Source organism: Entelurus aequoreus, linkage group LG04, assembly GCF_033978785.1.
Source record: "Entelurus aequoreus isolate RoL-2023_Sb linkage group LG04, RoL_Eaeq_v1.1, whole genome shotgun sequence".
Classification (NCBI taxonomy): domain Eukaryota; kingdom Metazoa; phylum Chordata; class Actinopteri; order Syngnathiformes; family Syngnathidae; genus Entelurus; species Entelurus aequoreus.
The window spans coordinates 39,430,140-39,458,082 of NC_084734.1; the positions used below are offsets into that span (position 1 = coordinate 39,430,140).

General features: G+C 41.2%; 1 protein-coding gene across 2 annotated transcripts in view; it reads left to right on the plus strand.

Moving 5' to 3' along the window:
- Nucleotides 1–27,070, plus strand: part of tbc1d32 (TBC1 domain family, member 32) — a 104,573-nt gene extending 77,503 nt beyond the window's left edge. For both annotated transcript variants that reach the window (XM_062044865.1, XM_062044866.1), the window contains exons 29-34: nucleotides 2,098–2,167; nucleotides 10,091–10,206; nucleotides 12,240–12,394; nucleotides 17,058–17,198; nucleotides 21,782–21,970; nucleotides 26,265–27,070. In XM_062044865.1, the coding sequence (XP_061900849.1) occupies nucleotides 2,098–2,167; nucleotides 10,091–10,206; nucleotides 12,240–12,394; nucleotides 17,058–17,198; nucleotides 21,782–21,970; nucleotides 26,265–26,384 (791 nt within the window). In that variant the 3' untranslated portion in view covers nucleotides 26,385–27,070. The remainder of the gene's footprint in view (nucleotides 1–2,097; nucleotides 2,168–10,090; nucleotides 10,207–12,239; nucleotides 12,395–17,057; nucleotides 17,199–21,781; nucleotides 21,971–26,264) is intronic.
- Nucleotides 27,071–27,943: the final 873 nt, after the last annotated feature.

Below are 27,943 nucleotides of genomic sequence, written 5' to 3' on the forward strand. Positions count from 1 at the left end.
CCCAGATCCGGCAGACAACTCGACAACTACCATTTGTTGGCTCAAAAATCCAAGGCCAGCCCCTGCAGCAGAGCTGCAACAGGCCTGGTCAACTCAAATCCCTGTGTCAACAAGACCAGTTTGTAGAATTACGTCTTGAAATGGCCTCCAAGGTCTAATCATTGCAAAGAAACCTAAATGCAAAAAAAAAAGTGTGTGGCATTTGCCAAGGCCTGCTAAAAGGATGTAAGCTGGAAAAGTGGCAGAATGTGGATTTCTCAGATGAATCTTCAGTTGAATTACGTCATATCCGCCACAAATATTGCAGGTGAAATTTGTAGAAGGCAATGTCAATAGCCTAAAATATCAGCTACCTCTTACATTGCCAATCATAAAAGTGGTCAAATTCTGCAGCAGAATGGTGCGCCATTGCAAACGTTCATCTCTACATCAAAGTTCCTCAAGGCCAAGAATATCAAAGTGCTCCAGGACTGGCCAGACCAGTCACCAGACATGAAGATCATGTAGCATGTCTGGTGTGCAATGAAAGAAGAAGCATGGAAGATGAAACCAAATAATCTTGATGAACACTTAGAGGCATGTAAGACTGCTTTCTTTGCTATTCCTGTTGACTTAATCAATTAATTGTACAAATCATTGTCGAACCGCATAGATGCAGTCCTTCATGCTCATGGAAGTTATACAAGATAATAAATATGTCTCTCACAATATTATGCAATATATTTTTAAATTTTAAGTAAAGTATTTGTTCAATTTTCACATTACTCTCTGTGGGCGACAAAACATTTGTCTTGCCAAAATCTGCCCTTTCTGTGTTCATTAAATTATATATTTTTTCTTCAGTGAGGCAAATTTATTTCACTATATTAAACATAATTTGGGAGGGCTTTAGCTTTCATATGAGCCATTTCTAAAACCAATGGATTCATTAAAAGTCAGGTTAGAAGCTGTTGTTTCGACAAAACGGATAAGTGACAAGACTTTTGTCAGGGACTGTAGAAGTGGTGGTGTGAGCCAACATCTTTTTTATCCGTGACGTCTGCTGGATTGACCCAGGCTCATCTACTAAGTTATCTGGTACAATTCTCCGATATTGTAGTCTGTCCAATCAGTATGTCCTTGTCCATGCTGTCTTAGTATTAGTAACAAAACGGTTTAAATACAATGCGAGAGTTTTGAGGAAAACAACAAAATGCAGCAATAACTAAATGGAACAATAATTGTCATTACTGAAGTTTCAATTAGGACGCGTAGCTGTATCTTTTATAGAGCGGGTGTTTTTCTTACCGACGCTACACTAAGAGTGAGAAGCAGCAGTTTAGAGTCATAATAATAATACTATTGTTCCCTTCCCCCACAGCCAGGAAGCAATAGAGGCATTTGTCAAAACCAACTGTCAGTACTTGCGCGGTTATTGCCCTTCCTCGACGTTTTCTCTCCGCACAATTACAGCTGTAACTGCAAAGAAACTAATATGTTTTTATGGCTGCTGCAAGTTAGCGGTGCTAAATGAAAGCGGTCGGCGGGACCGATGATGTGCTTTGCTGTCTTATCTCACTGAAGGGGAACGTTTGGACTCCAAATTAAGTCACGGGATAAAGATCTTTCTCACGCTGCTTACTTACTCTTTCTATTCTTCCCAGCACACCCTGCTTAATTGTGTCAAAATGGCGGCGGGGAAAGCCACAGTCACTTTGACTGACAGCTGAAGATCTTGTAAGATTATGTAGACCAGGGGTGTCCAAACCTTTTTTCCAGCCAGGGCCGTACACTGAAAAAATCAAAGGATTCAACATTTTTTCATGAAGAAAAAAAACTAAATTTAAAGACAAACTTCTGTCATCTTTGTGTTAAATTGCAGTTGACAAAGCAAATCATTAATATCAACTATTTCTTGTTACATTACGCCATTTTTAGTTTTTTGTCCAAATTTTGACTTTTTAATTTTACTTTTACAATGTTCTGCAGGACAATAAAAACCACAAATGGCCCCCAGCTTGCACTTTGGACACCCTCATTATAGACTTAGCGTCACTTTTGCTGTCCATGAAGAAAGCTTTTATGTATTTTCTTTTATCTCCTTCAATTGTTTTACAGAGCAAGAGAAGAGTGTGGAAGACGTTGTCCTATCTCCTGTGGAAAATCTCGGAATGAACATCTGTCTGAGGTATATTTTTTAATCTCAGCCAAATCATCTTAGTCTCGACCACACATGACATAGTATGCCGTGATAATATTGTCTTGCTACTATGATGTGCTATTATCCTTACAGTTTTTTTGGAATTGCCAAAGCACAATATTGATAATGGCTCGCTTTTACAAAACACTACACACAATTAGAACAACCACGTACCCAACACCTTACATATTTTGCAAAATAAAACTATTGTAAAAACTACACACTTCTTTATGAAAAAAACAAAAACATTTTGTTGCCATATGAAACACAAAAGTTTCAAATGACTTTATTCTGTTTGAACGTGTTAAACTGTGCAGTGATAAACCCAAAACACTTCTATTACTTCTTCTTCACAGTGATTAGAGTGGGCTACTACTGTATAAACTAGGTACACAGAGGAAGTACAACTATTCAGTAACTTCACAAGACCAGTGTTGAAGACTGAAGAAAATGTAATTTATTTCTCTAGATGCGCAAAATGTTGACGCGAAGATTCATACTACAGCATACACTGTATCAAATCATGTCACTTTACTGTTAGTAGAAAAATCAGAAACACATAGTAAAATACTGTAAAACAAACTAAACACACATGACAAAAATACAGTAAAAATTAGAAATTGTGTCTTCGTCTCGTTGGATCTGGCCAGAGAATCTTGTTGACGTCACAGGCAATGTCCTTATTAATAAGACATCTTGGAAATGACAAATCCATTCTTGTATAGGTGAAGCTTGCATTTAGCCACAGACCTACAAGGTTCAGATTAGGTTTGCCTATAAATTTGTTTCTCTTCTTGTCTTCCTCTTCATTGGCCTCTACTCCTGGAAGGCCTCCATCTCTTCCTCTGTTAAATCCTCATTACACTCTCGGTCTCACTCTTTCCATTATTGTTGCAGATATATAAACTCACCTGTTGCTTTTTATAGAGCGTATACACCTGGTTAGTGTATGTACAATTAAGCGATCAAGTTTTTACAAAACTGATGTCTGTGTTGAACCAATTGCTTGTATTCCAACACGTGCCTTCTTCCCAAAAGTGAAAACCGGTGGTGGTCAATGAAGCGAAGATGGCTGTTGTACAGCAAGCAGCGCGCAAACTATCTGAGTACAAAAGAGGGTTAAATATTCCTGCAAAAAGCAGATACGAGCAAAAAATCTAATTATGCATTGAAATAGATCCTCAAAAAAACATTTGTTAAGTAATATCAAGAATTATACGTCAGTCGCGTTCTCAGACATATCGAACTTTTGTGCTCGGAAGCCATTCTACACATCAAAACAGATAAAAACTTGCATGGAGGTAACCAACCTTGTGTGTGGCTGCATCAAGGAAATTGGTATCAAGACTCTCCTAGAGAAATATGCATTGTTTTTGCTTAGGTAAAGTTGCATTTCATTAGTTAACTTTGCATCTACTGATGTTTGTTGCTGTTGCACGCGGTGTTTTCGAGTAGCGTGTTTTCCCCCGTCTTTATCAAAATATAACTGATGTTAACGTTGTGTATGTGCTGAAAGCTTCATTTATGATTGCTCCCTTTGGTAAAACCTTACCGTAACTCTTTTAGGTTTTGCTGACATTTGCTTTCTTTTATTTAGACTCGCCGAGTTGGTACTTTTCAAAACACTCGTAGCAAACATGTGTTTAAGAAATACAAATAATATCAAGATAATCCTTATTAGGAAATAAATGTTAAAATCATATCAAACAAACTGATCACTGCAAACTAATGCATTCTTGATTCTGCTCCCTTGGACTGGAAGAGTCTGTGCTGCTTTTCTTGTTGTTTCGTAAAATCTTGCACTCTTCCTCCTTTTTTAATTATCTCTCTAGGAAGTCTGAAAAATGTTTTATTCTTTTCGTGATTTGAACAATTCGCACAGCTGAAAACAACACAAGCATAGGGCATTTTTTATTTAGGAAAGGCTAAATAGCGTCTAGTACCCATTGAAAACAGAGCTAGCTTGACCACCACACATATTTAATGATCGGGACGTGAACCGGACGTGACGTCAGTAACATCCCAGCAATTGGTTGCATGGTGTAGTAAATTGACATGCAGTGCTTTGGTATTGCAAAAAAGGGACTTCATGATACGTTTTTGTGTAATGTAAGTTAAGATTGTTAAGTGATTTCTAAATCACTGTGTATTGTTTTGCAAAAAGCGTGAGGTTGACAATGTGTTTGTAGTTGTACAAATATGGACTGATGTTTTGCGCCTTAAGTCTTCTTGAGTTTTACTGAAAGTGTAATACTTTTCATTTTAGTGCATAAGAAATCTTACAAAAACCAAGGCCAGAATACTTAGTCATTCACAAAGTGTTATTACCAACTTCAATGTACTATGCAAATATTTGGACAATTGGTATGCACTGCAATCTTAAAATCATGTCATGTAATCATTGTTTCAAGAATCAATACAAGTTGGAGAAAATGGAAGCCTCTATACAGGACTGTCTCAGAAAATTAGAATATTGTGATAAAGTCCTTTATTTTCTGTAATGCAACTAAAAACATGGAAATGTCATACATTCTGGATTCATTACACATCAACTGAAATATATCAAGCCTTTTATTATTTTAATATTGCTGATTATGGTATATAGCTTAAGAAAACTCAAAAATCCCATCTCAAAAAATGTGAATATTTCCTCAGACCAAGTAAAAAATAAAGATTTATAACAGCAAAACAAAATCAAACATTTGAAAATGTCAATTGATGCACTCAGTACTTGGTTGGGAATCCTTTTGCACGGATTACTGCATCAATGCGGCGTGGCATGGAGGCAATCAGCCTGTGGCATTGCTGAGGTGTTATGGATGCCCAGGATGCTTCAATAGCGGCCTTTAGCTCATTTGCATTATTGGGTCTGGTGTCTTTCAGCTTCTTCCTTACAATACCCCACAAATTCTCTATGGGGTTCAGGTCAGGGGAGTTGGCAGGCCAATCGAGGACAGTAATGCCATGGTCAGTACACCAGTTACTGGTGGTTTTGGCACCGCTGGATCATGCTGGAAAATGTAATCATCATCTCCATTGAGCTTTTCAACAGATGGAAGCATGTAGTGCTCTAAAATCTCTTGGTACACAGCTGCATTGACTCTGGAGTTGATGAAACACAGTGGACCAACACCAGCAGGTGACATGGCTCCCCAAACCATCGCTGACTGTAGGAACTTCACACTGGATTTCAAGCAACTTGGATTTTGCTCCTCTCCAGCCTTCCTCCAGACTCTAGCGCCTTGACTTCCAAATGAAATACAAAACTTGCTTTTGTCTGAAAACAGGACTCTGGACCACTCTGCAACTGTACAGTGCTTCTTTTCCATAGCCCAAGTCAGATGCTTCTTTCGTTGTCTTGAGTTCAGGAGTGGCTTGACCATGGGAATACGGCTACATGCTTCCATCTGTTGAAAAGCTCTATGGAGATGATGATTTCATTTTCCAGCATGATCCAGCAGTGCCAAAACCACCAGTAACTGGTGTACTGACCATGGCATTACTGTCCTCGATTGGCCTGCCAACTCCCCTGACCTGAACCCCATAGAGAATTTGTGGGGTATTGTGAAGAAGAAGCTGAAAGACACCAGACCCAATAATGCAAATGAGCTAAAGGCCCCTATTGAAGCATCCTGGGCATCCATAACACCTCAGCAATGCCACAGGCTGATTGCCTCCATGCCACGCCGCATTGGTGCAGTAATCCGTGCAAAACGATTCCCAACCAAGTACTGAGTGTATTAATTGAAATTTTCAAATGTTTGATTTTGTTTTGCTGTTATAAATCTTTATTTTTTACTTGGTCTGAGGAAATATTCTCATTTTTTGAGATCAGATTTTTGAGTTTTCTTAAGCTATATGCCATAATCAGCAATATTAAAATAATAAAAGGCTTGCAATATTTCAGTTGATGTGTAATGAATCCAGAATGTATGACATTTTCATGTTTTTAGTTGCATTACAGAAAATAAAGGACTTTATCACAATATTCAAATTTTCTGAGACAGTCCTGCAGAGTCATACTGTTTGTTTTGATGTACACACGAACACACACTCACGTGCTTTGTTGTCAACGTCTTCCACTGCCGCTGTGTTGCTCTTTTCGTGCTACCAGCGTGATAAATAAAGTGTGATAAATGAAACCAGTCCTGCAGCCGCCATGACCAATGTTACTGTTCTCGCACTGCTCGTTAACGACGCCACACCGCTGCATTGCACACACCCCTGATAAGAACATTTTGGCAGCAAAATGAAATGCTGCAATGTTAAAAATGTTGTGTTTAGTGCACCATAGGAGTCATCAGATGGCTGCGATGACTCGCAGGCTTCAGTTACCTGTGTTTACTGCTGAACACTTCCTGTGTGCTGGCGTTTGAATATAATCAGCTGTAAAAAAATTATTTAATCAAGCTTAAATGTCAGCGTCATTTGCCTTCACCGTAGATTCCTGTCATTTTCTGGTGGTATATTCCAAGACCACCCGCAAACTTTAAGTACAATTTTAAAGGATTATGCTGCATTGAAGTGCCACCATATGCTACGCCGGCTCGCCTCTCCGCCTCCGGCAAGCTTGATGTAGATTTTTTCCCTTGATTTGCGATCAACATTTGCAATAAATGGGACCGTTGCAGTTATTAGATTTGATTCAACTCCAATTATCACTTTCTAGCTTCAATTCCCATTGTTTGCTATGCACTAAATGCATAAATGCACAAAAAGTACTCACACCTAATGAATGATAATTATCAATGATCGACAAAACAGATGGAATTGGAGTCATGGTAAAGCTTTAAAGGGGAGATAAATACTTTTTTTTGGTCAATCATTCACAATCCTAATGAAAGACAAGAACACAAGGTTTTTTTTTTGCGTTCTAATTTGCAAAAATCGGCTCGTTGGTGGCTAGAAATGCAGCTAAACTCTAACCTACTCAGTGGCCAAGTGGTTAGAGTGTCCGCCCTGAGATCGGTAGGTTGTGAGTTCAAACCCCGGCCAAGTCATACTAAAGACTATAAAAATGGGACCCATTACCTCCCTGCTTGGCACTCAGCATCAAGGGTTGGAATTGGGGGTTAAATCACCAAAAATGATTCCCGGGCGCGGCACCGCTGCTGCCCACTGCTCCCCTCACTTCCCAGGGGGTGATCAAGGGGATGGGTCAAATGCAGAGGACACATTTCACCACACCTAGTGTGTGTGTGACAATCATTGGTACTTTAACTTTAACTTAACTTAATGGGAGCAATTCATTCTGCTGCTAAATTACTTTAAAAATGCATCCAAAAACTGCCAACAATACTTAATTTGTGTTGCATAACCAGTATAATAACCAAACTGTAGCGACATTGTTATTGTAAGAGCAAACACTGAGGAATTATTTTTCTACCGTAGCAAGACATCTTGGGACGGCATTCTAAGGCATTAGCCTTGAGCTAGCTACGGCAAGAGATCAACTAGCTTTTGCATAAGCAGATGAATTTCTTTTGAATTTGTAATACACAACACAATGCCATAGGACTCCAGTTTGTATTGACCGAAAAACCAAAAAAAATCATATTACAGTGTCTGTAAAGTATTAGCACACAATTAATGTTTTGTTTGTACAGAGCAAGCTTGACAGTGTATGTAGTTGTAATAACTAGCATGGTGTGCTGCTGTATTATGATCAATATTATAGTGACTCACTCGATGGACAGTTGTCTGTTTGTTCCAACTGGCAGGGGAAACTTTTTCAAGTTGACTTTTGGTGAGCACGCCACATATGTCCTGTGGTACCTGATTCTCACCAAGACACAGGATTGGTTTTGCAGCAAGCCGAAAAGGGCATTTATTGTACAAGTCTTTTTAGGAAGGGCGGGGTGTGGATGTGGCAAACTTAAAGTGTCCATTAATAAACATAAATATCTCCCATCCGGGGCTCTCAGTCCTTCACACAGCACACTTCTTTAAAGGTCATAGGTCATTGCCTATAAAACAAGAGAAACACAACATAAGTAAAACATATCACCAGTAATGTCTTTAGTGGGGAAAAAGTGGATGTCTCACTTACTGCCTGATGCACCTGCCTTGACACAGAGGAGAGCCAGACCTGAATGAGGCAGAGTTAAGAAAGGTTTGTAGCTGGGCCCCACCTGGCCGCACAGCTGGTGACACTTCAGGCTGATTGAGCAGGTACAGGGGAATGTACCGCCCCTCGATGATGCGGCCAAGGCTGGGGCGTTGTCTTCCGTGTTCCACTCTGCCTCCATTCCCTGGCTCCTCCCCTGTGAGGTGCCTACCTGTCAGGCGGTGCTTGATTGAGACTCCACAGTCCGCATAGCTTGGCACCTAGTACCACATTTGCAGGTTCGAGGCACGCCGACCTCACTCTCTCGGCTTCCGTCTGCTCCAATGTTTCACCTTTCTTCATGCTCGCTTCTATAAGCAGCAGTTCATCCTCCATATGTTTAGCTTCAAAAAGATAAGGTTGTGAAACCTCATTTGTGCAAAAACAGTTGTCTTTGTTGTCTGTTACCAAGTCTGCCATGATTACAACACACTCGCGTTTGTTTCCGGAAGTAGGAACACACATAACCACAACACCAGGGGGAGCTCCACTAACCACGTTAAACCCAAATTCCGAACTAACAAAGGTCTTAACTCATTCTCTTTCTATGCCACATCAATGTGGAATGCGCTCCCAACAGGTATAAAAGAAAGGGCATCTCTATCCTCCTTCAAAACCGCAATAAAAGTTCACCTCCAGGCAGCTACAACCCTAAACTAACACCCTCCCCGGATTGCCAACAATCAAATGTAAACAATCAAATGCAGATACTTTTTCTTATGCCTTCTGATCTCTCTCTCTCTCTTTCTCTCTCTCTCTCTCTCTCTCTCTCTCTCTCTCTCTCTCTCTCTCTCTCTCTCTCTCTCTCTATGTCCACTACTTGATGTCCATATCCTACCCCCCCCTCCACACCCCTGATTGTAAATAATGTAAATAATTCATTGTGATTATCTTGTGTGATGACTGTATTATGATGATAGTATATATGATAGTATATATCTGTATCATGAATCAATTTAAGTGGACCCCGACTTAAACAAGTTGAAAAACTGATTCGGGTGTTACCATTTAGTGGTCAATTGTACGGAATATGTACTTCACTGTGCAACCTACTAATAAAAGTCTCAATCAATCAATCAATCAAATTGTTGCTGGAAGTCGGAAGTGCGCTGCAATGGAAACGGAAATAAATGCGCTGAGAAAATAAGTTCCGGTAATGCATAAAATGATCAAATAGGTAAATACTGTGTTGAACATATTACATAATGTTATGTCTGTTACTACTATATATAGACTTGCAGTGTGTATACAAAATGTTGATTTTGAGGGTTCTAGAGTTGTTTTGGAGGGTTTTGACGACTACAACAGTGACTCCATTTAGCGTTAAAAAAAAAAAGTGTTCTTGTCTCCTTTAATGATTGTACACGATCGGCAACATTCCCAAAAAAGTGCCGTTCCCCTTTAAGCTTGGTTGTTACTCAGGTCTGCAGCGACATTTCCGTCTCCTGTGGGTCACTGCTGGGTCTACCCACCTAGCAGTCTTGAGAGGATGCAGGCGTTCCTTGAATGCCATGAACCAAACTGCTTGCCTATAGTAATTCCAGCAACAACTTATGATTGTATATTAACCTGTGTTCACCTCGCTGCAAGTTACGGCATACATGGCTAATCTGCCGGGACGTAATTGCAAATATAGAAATATGCAAATTACAAATTTGCGTTATTCCACTCTCCTTATTTACTAAAAATAATCAATCCCCAAAGTGTAGGAAATGTTCCATTAGTTTTGGCCTATGGCAATAAAGCTATTGATATTCATAAAAAGAGCAGGTCAAATGAAGGTTTGTTTTTTTTCCCTCCTGCAGGTATGGTCATGTCCTCCAGCTCCTTCAAGAAGATGCTGCGAGCAGCCTGACGCTCCTCATGAAGCACGTGAAGATCTTCCTGTCCCGGCAGAGAGTTCAAACGTCTTCGGAGCTCCGTATCTTTTCACCAGTCCACATCGAGCTTTCTGTCTTATTTCCATAACCCAACAGACACTTCATGGTTATACTTCCTTTTATTCAGTGTGAAGTACATTTCAGACTACCCGTCATAATCAAATGCCTCAGTGACATTTAAGCTCCTTTTATTTTGGAGGCTCCCATGCGGTGATCACATTGTTATGAGTCATAAATGGCAACTTTCTGACAAATGGCAAGTCTTAGTGGACTTGGTCAAAACATGCAAATTGATGCACAATGGGAATAGGTTGCCTGATTTATGTGTTTTTGTTATGTGTTTATCCTCATTCCCTTTATGTTTTTGTGTTACTGTAGACGAAAACAATGTTTTCCGTGGGGCTTTGCGTAAATTATAATTCTGTGTGGTTGAAAGTAAAGTTTTGGCAGTACGTTACTGATGGATGAGGCAGTCAGTCACTGTCAGAGATGTTTAGCTGTTTGGTATGGGCACTTTTTATCAGCACTTTTGTCGTCTTATTACATGACGTAGTGAGAAAAAACATATTGCACATGATTAAAGCTCCTGTATGTCAACAGCTCAATGTGTGACTGTACGATAACCGAGCCGGTATCTGAACACCTAGGCAAACTTTTGTTGAAAACAAACATATACGAAAAGTGAGGCGCACAAAAACCGAGGTGCTATTGTGTTGGTTTTGTTTGTGAATGAATAGCTCATTTGATTCCTACCTTATATTTTCTTTGTACCAAATAATGCTGATTTTACATGCTTCAAATCCCAAACAGAGGCTTAAAGTGCTTGTTCATCAGAGGCAACCACTCTAAAAATGTCTCTTTGGAACTGAGCCAGGACCTGCATATCACTAATTTGCTTCCATCAGGTTCTGATTGAGTTGGCATCGTCAGATTCCACAATAGCTTCACCATAAATAGAAATGTGCGAAGTTGGGAGAGTGGCCGTGCCAGCAATCTGAGGGTTCAATCCCCACCTTCTGCCATCCTAGTCACGTCCGCTGTGTCCTTGAGCAAGACACTTCACCCTTGCTCCTGATGGGCCTGGTTAGCGCCATGCATGGCAGCTCCCGCCATCAGTGTGTGAATGTGTGTGTGTGAATGGGTGAATGTGGAAATAGTGTCAAAGCGCTTTGAGTTCCTTAAAAAAAAAGGTAGAAAAGCGCTATACAAGTACAACCCATTTACCATTTACCATTCACCTTTCATGAGAACAAGCTTTATTTTTGAAGGATTTTGTTGCAACCTTTGTCGTCCTCATCACTTCTGGCTTGATGTAGGGTTCACAATGCATATAATAAATAAATAAATGATAAATGGGTTATACTTGTATAGCGCTTTTCTACCTTCAAGGTACTCAAAGCGCTTTGACACTATTTCCACATTCACCCATTCACACACACATTCACACGCATATCTAATAGACCTCTTAGTGAATGAAGTACCTTGATTTAATTTCTTACCTTATTCACTCATCTGTAAAGTTCTGCACCATTCACTGCTTACCAGTGTGTGGAAAATAAACATTCAGTCCTAATACTAAAATTCTGCAGCGTTGAAGTCCAGCCCTCAAAACATACAGTACAGGCCAAACATTTGGACAAACCTTCTCATTCAATGCGTTTTCTTTATTTTCATGACTATTTACATTGTAGATTGTCACTGAAGGCATCAAAACTATGAATGAACACATGTGGAGTTATGTAGTTAACAAAAAAAGGTGAAATAACTGAAAACACGTTTTATATTCTAGTTTCTTCAAAATAGCCACCCTTTGCTCTGATTACTGCTTTGCACACTCTTGGCCTTCTCTCGATGAGCTTCAAGAGGTAGTCACCTGAAATGGTTTTCACTTCACAGGTGTGCCTTATCAGTGTTGATTAGTGGAATTTCTTGCTTTATCAATGGGGTTGGGACCATCAGTCGTGTTGTGAATGAGAAGGTGTGTCCAAACCTTTGGCCTGTACTGTACAGTTCAAGTGCACTCCAGCTACCTCAAAAATCCTGAAACTATTGCATCCTTTACTCTGCACTGCAGTCGTTCGGCTTGAAGACTATCCAGGCCACGACTGGCTGGCGTCAACCGTGTTCCTGATAATGGCAGGAAACTGGCGGCGGTGTTTGAGTGTGCTTGTCAAGCTGTCGTCTCTGCTCAGCTCTGCCCTCATCTGGCCGGCCAGGACACATGCATCTGTAAGTTAAAGTGCCCATGTAATAGTATTTGTCTACAATTTCAAATAATGTATTGGAAGTGTGTTGTCCAAAATCTGGCATTGGTGCTGGAATTTAGACCGTTAAAAGTGTTTTTAGTGAGCCCTACTGGGATGCAGCTTTAATGCTAATGAGCTGTGTATGTCTCCAAGAAGTGCTATTGTACACTTGCTATGCTACGTTATAGATGCCATATATCAATCAAAGCAGGGGTTCTAAACCTTTTTGACCTCGGGGCCCAACTTTTCTACTACAGAGGGCCCCAGAGCCCACTCAACTTTTAGCACTGAATTTATACCGTTATTCTTGATTTTAATCGTATTCCATAATTATATCTAACCTACTTACAGTTTACAACATTGTCTAATGATATAAAGCCATGTGTTAATCACAAAGATGAATAATTATTTAACAAATAATCTTTAGGCTTAGGTCAGCCTTATTAGAAAATATGTACTAACCAAAAATACTGCATAAGAAGGGACTCAATAATAACTGACGAAACATACATTTACATACAAAACCCAAAACCAGTGAAATTGGCACGTTGTGTAAATCGTAAATAAAAACAGAATACAATGATTTGCAAATCGTTTTCAACCTATATTCAATTGAACAGACTGCAAAGACAAGATACTTAACGTTCAAACTGGAAAACTTTATTTTTTGGAAATATTAGCTCATTTAGAATTTGATGCCTGCAAAATGTTTTAAAAAAGCTGGCACAAGTGGCAAAAAGACTGAGAAAGTTGAGGAATGCTCATCAAACACTTATTTGGAAAATCCCACAGGTGCACAGGCTAATTGGGAACAGGTGGGTGCCATGATTAGGTATAAAAGCAGCTTATATGAAATGCTCAGTCATTCACAAACAAGGATGGGTCGAGGGTCACCACTTTGTGAACAAATCCCTGAGCAAATTGTTTAAGAACCTTTCTCAACCAGCTATTGCAAGGAATTCAGTGATTTTACCATTTACGGTCCGTAATATCATCAAAAGGTTCAGAGAATCTGGAGAAATCACTGCACGTAAGCAGCAAACCAACATTGAATGCCCGTGACCTTCGATCCCTCAGGCGGTACTCCATCAAAAACCGACGTTGATGTGTAAAGGATATCACCACATGGGCTCAGGAACACTTCAGAAAACCACTGTCAGTAACGACAGTTCGTCGTCACATCTGTAAGTGCAAGTTAAAACTCTACTATGCAAAGCGAAAGCCATTTATCAACAACACCCAGAAACGCAGCCGGCTTCGCTGGGCTCTGAGCTCATCTAAGATGGACTGATGCAAAGTGGAAAAGTGTTCTGTGGTCTGACGAGTCCACATTTCAAATTGTTTTTGGAAACTGTGGACGTCGTGTCCTCCGGAACAAAGAGGAAAAGAACCATCCGGATTGTTATAGGCGCGAAGTTGAAAAGCCAGCATCTGTGATGGTATTAGGGTGCATTAGTGCCCAAGGCATGGGTAACTTACACATCTGGGAAGGCACCATTAATGTTGAGCGGTACATACAGGTTTTGGAGCAACATATGTTGACATCCAAGCAACGTGTCATGGACGCCCCTGCTTATTTCAGCAAGATTATACAAAGCCATGTGTTATAACAGCGTGGCTTCATAGTAAGAGTGTGGGTACTACAATGGCCTGCCTGTAGTCCAGACCTGTCTCCCATTGAAAATGTGTGGCGCAATATGAAGCCTAAAATACCACAACGGACTGTTGAACAACTTAAGCTGTACATCAAGCAAGAATGGGAAAGAATTCTACCTGAAAATCTTCAAAAATTGGTCTCCTCAGTTCCCAAACGTTTACTGAGTGTTGTTAAAAGGAAAGGCCATGTAACACAGTGGTAAAAATTTCCCTGTGCCAACTTTTTTGCAATATGTTGCTGCCATTAAATTCTAAGTTAATGATTTTTTTGCAAAAATAAATTCAGTGCCTCAGTTTGAACATTAAATATCTTGTCTTTGCAGTCCATTCATTTGACTATAAATTGAAAAGGATTTGCAAATCATTGTATTCTGTTCTTCTTTACGAATTACACAACTTGCCAACTTCCCTGGTTTTGAGTTTTGTACAATAATGTGGTGAGAGAAAAAAAAAAAGTACATTAATAATGAATTACTAAACTGTCAATAAACTTAAAGTCCAAATGAAAATAAAGCTTCCCGACTTTAGTCATAATTTTTGCACTTAACAAACTTCTCTTTAGGTCCTTTTCCCCCAAAAGTTCCACCTTTGGTTCCTCGAATTAGAGGTTCCTACCGGTGTGTGGTTTGTGTTTCCACCGCATTTCACAGTTCAGGGTAGTTTATAAAAATCCGGCTGATGATGTATGGAATAGTGGTTTAGTATATTTCTATACTGATACCATGTAAATAAACAGACAATATTAGGTCACAGTTATTTTACTAAAAATTAAGTAAATGAAATGCAAAGCAAGAATATACAAAAACGATGTGATTTAAAACATTAAGTGTACCGAATGGCTCATAAAATGTCCGGGTTTTGTCAGCAATGTCCAACAGTCAGAACGTTGTCCTCTCAATAAATTATGAATTCACGAGAGTCAGGTGGTTCCTTGTGGTCGATTTCAGTTTTAAATGACAATATATAAATAACAAATGTCAGTGTTAATCTCACGCCGACAACACAAAACACATTGGCTTTAACGTTAGCTTGTTAGCAATAGCATTCCGTTTACTCCGGTTGACGCTAAAAACTACACAAATGGAATTCACTGATGACTTTTACAACATGTAATAAAGTAAATAGTGAATATTTGATGTTATTTACCTTTGTTCCATTTGTGTACTGTCCCTCATTGCCTCCTTGGCTGGTGCAGGCTCCGGGGACTGCTGTCTAGTGGTCTGACATTCCCGGGCAGAGACCTCGCTGAGGGTGTAAGATTTTTTAATTCAACTTTTTTTTAAAATTTGTTGTCCGGGGGCTTCTATGCCCCCTGGTAGGGTCTCCCAAGACAAACAGGTCCTAGGTGAGGGATCAGACAAAAAGGCAGCTCGAAGACCTTTATGGAAATTAACAATCGAAGACCTTGATTTCCCCTGCTCTGACGCGGGTCACCGGAACTCCCCTCTGGAGCTCCCCTCTGGAGCCAGGCCCGGATGAGGGGCATGATGGCGAGCGCCTGGTGGCCGGGCCTGTCCCCCTGGTGCCCAAAGAGGGAACATGGGTCCACCCTCCAATGGGCTCACCACTTATAGGAGGGGCCATAGAGGTCGGGTGCAATGTGAGTTGGGCGGAAGCCGAAGTCAGGCCACTTGGCTGTCCGATCCTCGGCTACATAAGCTCGCTCTTGGGACGTGGAACGTCACCTCGCTGGGGGGGAAGGAGCCAGAGCTGGTGCGCAAGGGGGAGAAGTTACGGCTAGATATATCAGAATCACTTCAATGCACAGCAAGGACTCTGGAACCAGTTCTCTTAAGAGGGGCTGGACTGTCTTCCACTCTGGCGTTGCTAGCAGTGAGAGGCGACGGGCTGGCAATTCTTGTTTCCCCCGGCTCAAAGCCTGCACGTTGGACTTTAACCCAGTAGACGAGAGGGTAGTTTCCTTCCACCTTTGGGTATGGGGACGGTTCCTGACTGTTGTTTGTGCTTACACACCAAACAGCAGCTCAGAGTACCCTCTCTTTTTAGATTCCCTTGAGGGAGTACTGGAGAGTGCTCCCTCAGGTGATACCCTTGTTCTGCTGGGGGACTTCAACGCTCATGTTGGCAACGACAGTGAAACCTGGAGAGGCGTGATTGGGAAGAATGGCCACCCGGATCTTGCCCCGAGTGGTGTTTTGTTATTGGAATTTTGGCTCGTCACGGATTGTCCATAACAAACACCATGTTCAAACATAAGGGTGTTCATATGTGCACTTGGCACCAGGACACCCTCGGCCGCAGTTCCATGATCGACTTTGTAGTTGTGTTATTGGATTTGCGGTCTCATGTTTTGGACACTCGGGTGAAGAGAGGGGCGGAACTTTCTACCGATCACCACTTGGTAGTGAGCTGGCTCCGATGGTGGGGGATGATGCCGGACAGACCTGGCAGGCCCAAACCCATTGTGAGGGTCTTCTGGGAACATCTAGCAGAGTCTCCTGTCAGAGAGAGTTTCAATTCCCATCTAGCTAGGAGGAACTCCGTAAGGTTCCTGAAGAAATAAATCTTCCCAGGCAGTTTTTGGTGGAAACACAGGGGGGACTTTATTTACCTGGGTAAGTGGGAAAGTTCCTGAAAAAGTTCCTGCGGTAGAAAAGTCTTCTTCTGTTTGTTTGAGATTGCCATTACTGCCACAAGTGGTATTACAACTGATTACCGCTGTGGCCCGTACGGACCACAACTGAGAAACATATTTTTTGGCAGCCCTGTAGGTAGTGCTCGCTGCTCAACAATGGTCCTTGTGGTTAAGAAACACTGACTTACAGTACAACAACATAACATTAAGGAGTGTGGATGGAGGAAACACACACATTAGCATTTGTATTTAAAGTACTTTCAGAAAATAAAAAAAATTAAACCTATACCATTTTTCCTATGCCACTCATTTACACATGCACACTGATTGTTGCTGTTCAATGAGCAGTAAAAAAAAACCTAATAATAATGAAAAACTCTTGTCATCATTGCAGGTTGTCGTTACTGTGCAAGTGGCCAAGTCGGGGATCCCACCTGTCTACTGGAGCACGGCTCACTATGTAGAGATGCTCCTGAAGGCCGAACTTCCATTGGTCCACTCTGCCTTCAGGATGTCTGGTTTCACTCCATCCCAGGTAACACGATTCTTGTTTTTGTCCCCTGTCTGTCTTCCCATCTCTCTCTCTTTTTGCATGTATCAAACAATAGTGCAAAGAACGTGAAATAGTTAATGGATTGCCATTATTACCCCAGCTGATTTTACAAGTGAGAGCATCCAGACTATTTGCTTATAAAAAGTGGTATTGATCACATTTTCTTTGTGGAGGCTCCTGTTTATTGTCGGATGTACACTCACTGTTTAATACATTAGAAACACCTCGCAATACATTAAATTTGAGGTGAAAAGGGCTGCTGTAAGAACCTTTGACCTCAATTATTTTAGCCTTTTTGTGTAATTTCTCATGTAATCTCTAGATTACTATTGCAACAACACATAATGGGTAATAAATGATAAATGGGTTGTACTTGTATAGCGCTTTTCTACCTTCAAGGTACTCAAAGCGCTTTGACAGTATTTCCACATTTACCCATTCACACACACATTCACACACTGATGGCGGGAGCTGCCATGCAAGGCGCTAACCAGCAGCCATCAGAGGCAAAGGGTGAAGTGTCTTGCCCAAGGACACAACGGACATGACTAGGAAGGTAGAAGGTGGGAATTGAACCCCAGTAACCAGCAACACTCCGATTGCTGGCACAGCCACTCTACCAACTTCGCCACGCCGCATGAGTGTGTTGTTGCAATAGTAATCAATGTTGTGGGCTCTGTACCGAGGATGTCGTTGTGGCTTGTGCAGCCCTTTGAGACACTTGTGATTTAGGGCTATATAAATAAACATTGATAAACATTGATTGATCATCAGTAGGGTAATAGTAACCTGTCTCACGACGAGGAACGTGAGTTGGGTTTACACTCGGGGTGTCAAGCTCATTTTAGCTCAGGGGCCGCATGGAGGAAATCTATTTTTACACAGGCTAGACTGGTGAAATCATGGCATTAAAACTTAACATAAAGACCACTTTAGATTGTTTTCTTTGTTTTACTTTGCCCCAAAATAGAACAAACACATTCTGAAAATCCTCTTGGAAAAACACTTCAAGTTCGTTGAAAATTCTGAGCAAAAAAATGGTGCAGTTTCAAAAACCACGTGAAGACCACAATAAACCTGGACTTTGTGTCAGTGTATTTACAAAGCCATTAAACTTTAAGCACATCCTGTTTAGGATTCTCATGTTGGCAGTTCAACATTAAAAACGTCTAGAAAGGCAATCAAAGTGTTTCCTCAAACTGCCGCATTGGTGAAATCCGCAACTGCCACAACAGATTAATTTATCTTCATTCAAATATTAAAATCTTAATACACACAAAACAATTATCAAAATGACACCATAGCCAAAACCAAGGTAACATAACTACGAACTTAACCAATGCAAAAATGGTAGATTTAACCATGAACAAAAATAGAACAAACACAATAAATGTAGAAAAACACAATTTTACAATGGAGTTCAGAGTGCACATTGTGCATTCAACCAATTACATGCACTGCATGGAACTCTAACTAAAAAGATGATAGTCAAGTTGACATAAGTCTTTGCATCTTACAGTTTCGTTATTTTAGCCGTTGAGTGGATAATTTACAAAGAAAGAAGGTATTGTGCATCCATACTGCCGCCATCTGCTGCCAGGAGCAGCTGATTGCTTACATCTGCACTGATTGGAGTAGCGGCAGCCAATCCAGACGTCGCTTAAAATCAGCTGACATGTCAGCTTTAAACACTGTCATGTGTGATGTGGGTTACACTTGAATTGCTATCTCTCTAGGTCGTTCTCAGACGAGCCTTCCATCGTTGTCTCCAGTCATCCTGGTTCTCCATACATCGGGCCAGCTTGTTGGTGCTTTGTGCTCCCGCATCATTCTTGAGTACATCCACATATGTTACAGTGGGACGTCCTCGTGACCGGTGCCCATGTGTTGGCTCCCACAGTACCAGTTTGCTGGTTGGCAGCTACTGGTGTCTTTGGCAGTGTCCTGCTAGTCTCATTCTCCTGGCTGCTATTTTGTCACTTACCCTGTGTATTCCATCAAACAGATTCTCGTTGGTAACGTGTACATGTGTGCTGATGTTGACCATTCTGGTGTAGCACCCATCTAGAGACTTATGCAGGGTTGGCTTCAGGGTCCAGCATTCACTGCCATATAGGAGAACAGATAGAAGAAGCTGAGTTTGATTTGTCAGGGGAGATTGTAGTTCCACACACTGGCCTTACCGTGTTCTGCTTGGATGTTATAGGTGATCACTTCAGTTTTCTTGGCATTCAGCCGAAGGCCAACCTTGGCGCATTCTGACTCCACTCTGCTCAAGAGCTCCTGTGCTTGCTCCATGTGGTTTGAGAGCAGGCTGATGTCGTAGCTATTGCGGCATTTAGAATGGCAGTTTTTTTTTTCATTAAAAAAAATGCAGCTAGTTTTTATATGTAGCAAACTGAACTCCATGTGAGCAAGCATTGGGCGATAGACGCAGAAAAACTCCCCTTAGGGAAGAAAAAGAAAGGAAAGAACCCAGGCATTGTGAGTAGCCGTCTGTCTTGACCAGTTGGGTTGGGATACATGGTCAGAGTAGAGAGACACAGGGTAACCTGAGATAGGGAATGGTTAAAAGTCCAAAAAGCGTAGGATGAGGCAGAGCCCATTTTATTCCACCCCTGTACTATAATGAATATATTTTTGTAATATCATACACTTTACTCTAATTGTTACACTGTCTACTTTATAAACACCAACTGCTTGTACTGTTTCTCAAACTGGCTCATTGTAGTACATTGTTTAAGTTTATTTCCATAGTTTAATTCCACATACAGATATACTAAATGCTTTTATTGTCGTCCGTACATACAAATGCCCTCGATGCCTTTGTAACCATTTGCGTCCCCAGGAAATACAATTTATGAATGCATGAAAAAATGTACTGTAAAATAAATGTTTTGATGAGGCAAACTGTCTTGCACATTAGTTGGAATGCATAGTAAATTAATTCACTTTTATAAGATTCATTTAAACCAATTTGCACCGTAAAAAGATGGCTTTCTAAAATGTTACATTAAATACAATAATTACAATCCTTCAGAAATGTTTTTTTTTTACGTATGTGCGGTAATCCTTATCCCAACTATATATTATTTAATTTGAAATTTCAAATTTTTCACTCAGTCCTGTTACCCTAACACTTTACCAGCCCACTCTAAAACATTGTCACACATGGCATCATTCAGATTCTCTGCAGGCCATGAGAAGTTTAAAAGTAACTCCACACATGTATTTTTCTGTATATTCCAACTATGACTGCATTTGTTTAAATCTCAGCACAGTCCTATTACTGTACCTAAATTATTTTTGTTTATAAAACAATCTATTGTTGAATCACTGTAATGTGCTTAGTATCAATATACTATTAGCATAAATGTCATGTGGTTTCATGTATTTGCTAATCCTATGCCAACAACTCACTTATGTTTTTTCAGTCTTGTTACTCAATGCGCCATCTTTGGCTTAGGAACCTTGTACAAAATGAAATTGTACAAGGGGCCAATACACATTTTTGAGTATTTCAATATGTATATTACCATATTTTATGTTGAAAAAATATGTTATTAGTAACAAGCAAATGGCCCTAAAGACTGGACTGAAGTAGAATAAATATTTTTTTAATTCTGATGCCAAAGGACTACAGTGCATTTTGGCTTTGAAATACCCCAAATGGCGTGAAGTCTTTTTTTCTCGCTCTTTCTGACGTCAAGCTATTTTGTTTCCCCTCCTTAAAACGTGAGTAAGGCATCCTTTGTGGTTCCATGGCAGGAGAGGTTCACGCGACGCTCAGTGATTTGCATCTCAGACGCGGAGCAGAAGAGTTAGCATTCCGCTCGTCTTCATGCTCTTCAAGGTGATGATGGCCCCATGAACGCGCACACACACTCCCTCCCCCACACTCCTTTGGAAATGTTTCCGTTAACCTGAGGAGGCGAGTGTGTGTGTGTGTGTGCGTGTGTATGTGTGTGGGCCTCCATCCATCCATCCATCCATCCATCCATCCATCCATCCATTTTGTACCGCTTGTCCCTTTTGGGGTCGCGGGGGTGCTGGAGCCAATAGCCAAGCAAAAGAGAGATTTGTAACTATTAAAATCCATCTTAAGACTGAAAAGCGCATGCTGTGGAGAAAGGTGTTGTTCTTGCTTTTAATCCCAGTCCAAACCGGGACGCTTCTGACACGGACCAGTTCTGGATGTGTGACTTCACTGTACTTGGACTGCTGCGTTTGCATCACTGCTGATTGTCTCTCCTCATCGAGGAAGCCGCCATCTGCTTCACTGTAACTGATCAGTGAGAGCAGGCGGGCCGAGCTTGTTGAGCAGGAAGAGAAATAAACACCAGCAACTTGTCTTCACGTCCCTTAATCCCTGCTCAATATTCAACGCTGCCGCCAGCTAACCCTCCTTCGCCATGTTTCCAGACAGATGATGGAGGCAGTGTCAGCAAAATGCTAAATTAGACTCCAGGCGTGTGTGTTTCTATTGGTGTCCAAACGTCTAATGTGTTTACACATTCTCATGAACACAACTGATTTCAATCTTCTTTTCTTTGGCCCTCCCACAGATGTGCCTTCACTGGCTGGCTCAATGCTTCTGGAACTTTCTGGACTGGCCTGAAATCTGCCACTATGTGTGCACCTGTGTGCTGCTGGGCCCTGACTACCAGGTCTACACCTGTCTGGCCCTCTTCAAACACCTGCAGCCCGACCTCCTGGAGCGCACACAGTCTAGTGAGCTTCAGGTCTTCCTCAAGGTGGGCAACAAAACACCTCTGTATCATTTTACCCCACAGGAAGTCATGTAAATATAATTAACCTGTTTCAGTTTTAAAAATATGAAATATATGTATCATATGGTGATGCTGAAGCCTTATTGATTTTAATCAAACTCAATTTATACATAAAATGCAACATAAAGTGCTTTAAAACTTAAAAACAATGCCCCAATGACCTCCCCCCATCATCAGTCTCACACACACATACACACGCACGCATGCAGTACACCCCTAAACACGATCACAGGAGCCGTCTGCACCAGGAGGTTGCCAGACCACACCCTCTGACACCCCTGGCCCACCCAAAAAGCATAAACAAACATGCCGGTCACTCACACGATTGATTGATTGAAACTTGTATTAGTAGATTGTACAGTACAGTACATATTCCGTACAATTGACCACTAAATGGTAACACCCGAATACGTTTTTCAACTTGTTTAAGTCGGGGTACACGTAAATCAATTCATGGTACAAATATATACTATCAGCATAATACAGTCATCACACAAGTTAATCATCAGAGTATATACATTGAATTGCATTCAATATTGATGTGGCATAGAATGAGAATGAGTTAAGACCTTTGTTGGATCGGAATCTGGGTTTAACATGGGTTGTGGAGCTCCCCCTGGTGTTGTGGTTATGGCGGTCATTTACGTTATGGAAGTAGTTTGACATGTATTTCGGTATCTGGGAAGTGTAGCGGATTTTATAGACTAGGCTCAGTGCAAGCACAGTGCATTGCCACTGCCATGAATGGTAAGATGCTAAAACGTGCAGATCAGCTGAACAAGCGTGCAGCCCAGCCTTTGACTAGCGGTAGTCGTGAGTAGCGATAGTGCTAAGAAGCCTAAAGACACTCCATTGTTTGGTAATGGTTCGCCTTCCTGTTGAACTATGTATACCAGAGGTGCCTAAAAGTGGGTTGAAAGTGGCCTAAAAGATTGATTGTTGTAAAATGTTATTTATCACATTGTTTACTTTCACACGTCCATTAAAGATATGATTCATGTATGATGGCTCAGGTGTGATTCACTACAATAGGGCCAGTCTAACAGCTGCTGATGGTGAGGCAAGCAAGGTTTACTGTTAAAATAAATGTGGCAATAGGCTACATTGAAACACAGGGTAAGGATACACGTCCAGCTCAGAGGTGACTATATATATATGCGTACTAGGTCGCGTTGTGCCGGCGGACGGAGAGGGGAGGGGGTCTTAAACGATGGCATTGTGTGTGTGTGGTCAGGGATAAGGTTAGGTGGGATATAGCCTGTGAAGAAGCAGCCTTAAGTTGGTCATATCTGCTGGGTGCAAGACTGTCCAAAACAGACACCCTATGGAGCAAGATCTTTCTCTTTTTGCCCAAATGGAGAATTCCACAGAATTGATTGAAATGCGCACGAGGGAAAAATATCAGTGTTTTTTTTTTTTGTCAATTCGTATATTTTTAGTTTACTTTTTATTTAAGGTTTTGGACCAGTTTGGATCTTTCTTGGATCTTGAACCGGTCAGCCTCAATTCCCCAATCAAGAATGGATGGAAATAGAAAGAGCTCTGAAATGATTCTCCCGGAATCGGAGGTCTCAAGGTTGGCAAGTATGAGCGATGGCATACTTCCTTGAAATATGGCAATAGCCTTTAATTAAGGCTCAGTTCTGAACCATCTGCATGCTGTGAACACCTCTAGAGTCAAGCATGGTGATGATGATGATGCTGACGACAGACCTCCATAATGAGCAAACAACAATTATTTATTGCGTTGTCCCCACACCAGGACCAAGCTTGCGTGAAACTCTGTATTAGTCGTTCCGGCCAAATATACTGTGAATGAGGCTCGACACTCATTAAGCGTCCCGGCGCGTCTTATCTCTGCAGTGTTAACATCGCTATCAGCCGCCGCCCACTTCCTGTGGCACATCATAGAAGAAATAAAATAGTGCTGTCAAATGATTAAAAAATGTAATCTGATTAATCACACTTTTTCATTATGAGTAATGATGATTAATGGCAGAAAATTACTTGCGCGTGTAATTTAAATGAACTTTTAACACAATGCAATTTTATTATTAGAATGCCATAACGACAAACATGTTTAAATGTTTTATTTGAATGTACGTAATTTTGCTAATAGTTTTATCTAAAGTCACGTCTGCGTTTATTTTGAAGTAAAATTTGCCAGGAAGCACACCAGTTAGTTTCCTCACTCATCTTTGCATGGATGTATGCATTGACCTGATCGCTGAGCTTATAACAGCTGGCCAAAATAAATTGCGCGATTAATCTGCATTTATACATGATTAATGCAATAATGTTTTTATGATTAATCGCATGAGTTAACACGTTAAAATTGACAGCCCTATTTGAAATACATGATATATGTATAACTATTTTTTTTGCCTTTTCAAACAAAATGAATTATAGTTTGCATGTCGCAACCTACCACCACTAATAGATTGCAGTCTTGTGGGAAACACCAAATATAGTTTATCATCATAAATATAGCTATGGCATACTTCCTTGAAATATGGCAATATCCTTTAATTAAGGCTCAGTTCTGAACCATCTGCATGCTGCGAACACCTCTGCAGTCAAGCATGGTGATGATGATGATGCTGACGACAGACCTCCATAATGAGCAAACAACAATTATTTATTGCGTTGTGCCCACACCAGGACCAAGCTTGCGTTAAACTCTGTAATAGTCGTTCCGGCCAAATATACTGTGAATGAGGCTCGACACTCATTAAGCGTCCCGGCGCGTCTTATCTCTGCAGTGTTAACATCGCTATCAGCCGCCGCCCACTTCCTGTGAATAAAAGAACAGTTAGGGAGGCATTATCACAGGACGCGCGCCTAATGATCGCCAACATCTGATATGGCTGCAGGAGACACACTTACACACTGTCGCTGCGAGTGTGTGTGTGTTGGCTTTCTTTGGTGGTGGGGTACAACTCTAGACATCCCACCTTTTCCGGGTAGACATTTCTCTTTTGTGAGGAAATTTTGGCTAGTCCACACAAGAACAATGAAGGGTTGATCTCCTTTCATCCTATTCAAGTGATTGTGTGTGTGTGAGTCTTTAAGCGTGTGCGTGTGTGTGTGTGTGTGTGTGTGTGTGTGTGTGTGTGTGTGTGTGTGTGTGTGTGTGTGTGTGTGTGTGTGCGCGCGTGTGTAACAGAGTTCAACATAGTTCTCATCCTGAATTGAACCATTAACTTTTAGATATTTCAGCTTCTGTGTCTGCCGGCCGTGATCTCCTGGCTCTCATTTTGGTCGGGTGGGGGACAATGCGAAGGGCGTATTTTACGCATACACACACACACACACACACACACACACACACACACACACACACACACACACACACACACACACACACACGCACACACACACAGTCTGTCTCACAAGAAGTGAAATCTATTTTTCATCCAAATTAAAATTTCAAAAGCCAAACGACTTCTTACAGTCGTTTTGCGTCTGTGAGGAGGAGCTTAACTGCTGAAGTATGTGCACTGCTGTGCGAAGTACGTGAGTTGCAGTGTGAAGTGCGAGCTCTGCTGTGGGAGCTCTAGTCTTAGCAATTGGCCAACAGTGCGGTGCAGCTACAGTTTGCTCATTATTTAATTCCTTTGTACTGACAAGCTTTGTACTGACATGCCTGTAGTGCTCCGCATGAACATAGACAATGACACAGACTTCATTTAAAACAGTTGTGCTGTCACATTGTTGCTACAAGTTTAAAGCAACAATTTGTGATAATTTGACAGTAAGCAACAGCTTTAGAATAATGTTGATGCTACACTTGCTGATAATAAAAGGCCTAGAGTATCTGATGTTGTCATGGCAACTCCTATTGTATTCGGTTTAGTGGTCTATAAAATTGGTGGACCAGCCAGGACACAATGGAGTTCTTCCAGTATTAATTGGATTGTCCTCTTTAGCTTAATTTTCCAGTTTGGCCTAAAAAGTCAACTGCACTTCATACCTGTTGAGAGTCAAGTTGATTCACAAGTCAGGCCCGAAAAACATTCTGCATACGTAGACAACCATCTGAACCACATCTGAGCAAGGACTTGGCGATGGAGGCAAGAAAAAACTTCCATCAGAACCCAGGCACTGTGGGGTGGCCGTCTGTCTCTACTAGATTGACAGAGTCGAGGGACAAAAGGTAGATCATGATAACAGGTTAGAGTGGTTAAACAATAGAGGGAGGGATGACAAAACATCGGTGGCCCCAAATAGTAACACCTTGTTTACATTTTGTTTGCAGGAAGAGCCAATTAAGGGATTCAAGTTCTGTGACTATCTGGAGTTTATGGAAGTTCTGGAGAGACGCTACAGGAACATCGTTCTCACCGACATGAAAACTATTGGACACCCCATAGAGTGACAGTGGAGAGGAGAATGCTAATGTTACCATAGATCTTTAGGCTTTAGGCTGGAAATTGCAATTGGGTGGAAACAATTAATGACTTGATCAATCAAGATCAGGAGTAGGATTTAGGCCAGACCTGGGCATTCTGCTGCCCGCGGGCCGCATCCGGCCCTTTGTACGTCCCTGTCCGGCCCGCGTGAGGCCAATTATAAATTACAAAATACATTTAAAAAAGTATCTATTTTGAGTGTGCAATACAACGGTGCTGCTTTTGTTTTGAAAAGCGTTATTTGTATTACTTCCGTGTGGATGTATACTCGTGCGCGCAGCGGCAATCACAAATACAAAATAAATTTAAAAAAAAATCTTTGTCGTGCGTGCAATACAACTGTGCTGCTTTTATTTTGAAAAGTGTTATATGTGCGTATGTCCTGTGAGGGAAGGCGCACAGCGACAAGTGATGCCCGGTTATCCCCGAGACGCTAAAAAGAGAAAAGTTGATGACGAATGGCGTGTTTTAAAAAAGACATGGACTGCCAAGTAAAGGTAAAGCCGTGTGCTTATTTGTGGTACACACGTTGCTGTGTTTAAAGAATATAGTGTAACGACCTGCTGAAGTAGATGTTGTCTTCTTGAGTTGCGTAAATGAGGAGTGAGGAGACGTGCGTGTGGAAGGAACGAGATATGTTGAGCTGTGTTAGTATAGCTTGCTCAATAAAAGTTTAAAAAGAGCGTCAGACTTGGTGTGCACTTCTTCTGGACGCTACAATTGGTGTCAGAAGTAAAACTTTGCGCATACTGCGCCCTTTGTGTGCTACGTCATCGGGAGGTACGTGCCACGTGAGGAGCTCGCCGCAAAGAGAGAGAGAGAGAGAGACAGAGAGAGAGACAGCGTTTACAGGTGCAGCCACGCTGCTTGCCACGGGGGAATTCCGCCCTCAATGAAGACTCCCAGGTTTGATGGCAAGGCGAACTGGGAGGCATTTCATCCCACTTGTGACATCAATTGTAGCGTCCAGAAGAAGTGCACACCAAGTCTGATGCTCTTTTTAAACTTTTATTGAGCATGCTATACTAACACAGCTCAACTTATCTCGTTCTTTCCAAAAGGAAAACCAATCCTCACTCCTCATTTCCGCAACAGCAACGCTTCCTCCTTCTTCGCCAATCACCTTACAGGCGTGCTACGTTCACAACAAAGAGGATGCAGGATAAAGTGACATAAATTGAAATTTTTGTATTGTAATATACATCAGGAAGTGTTGTGTAAGAAAGTGTTAAAAATAAAACCATCAAAAGCCATCTGCTTTTGAATAAAGATAAGGTAGGTTAAATGAAAATATTATTATTATCTATTTTACGGTATATCAAAAATAATGAGCAAAATTTAATTGAAATATTGTCGGTGTGGCCCTCCAGCAGTGCTCGGGTTGCTCATGCGGCCCCCGGTAAAAATTAATTGCCCACCCCTGATTTAGGCCCTGTCTACATTAAGCCGGATAACTCCTTAAACGAATAATTATGTAGCCTAAGCCACACTAACACATCGTTTAAGGTTCCCCTCCTTGGATATT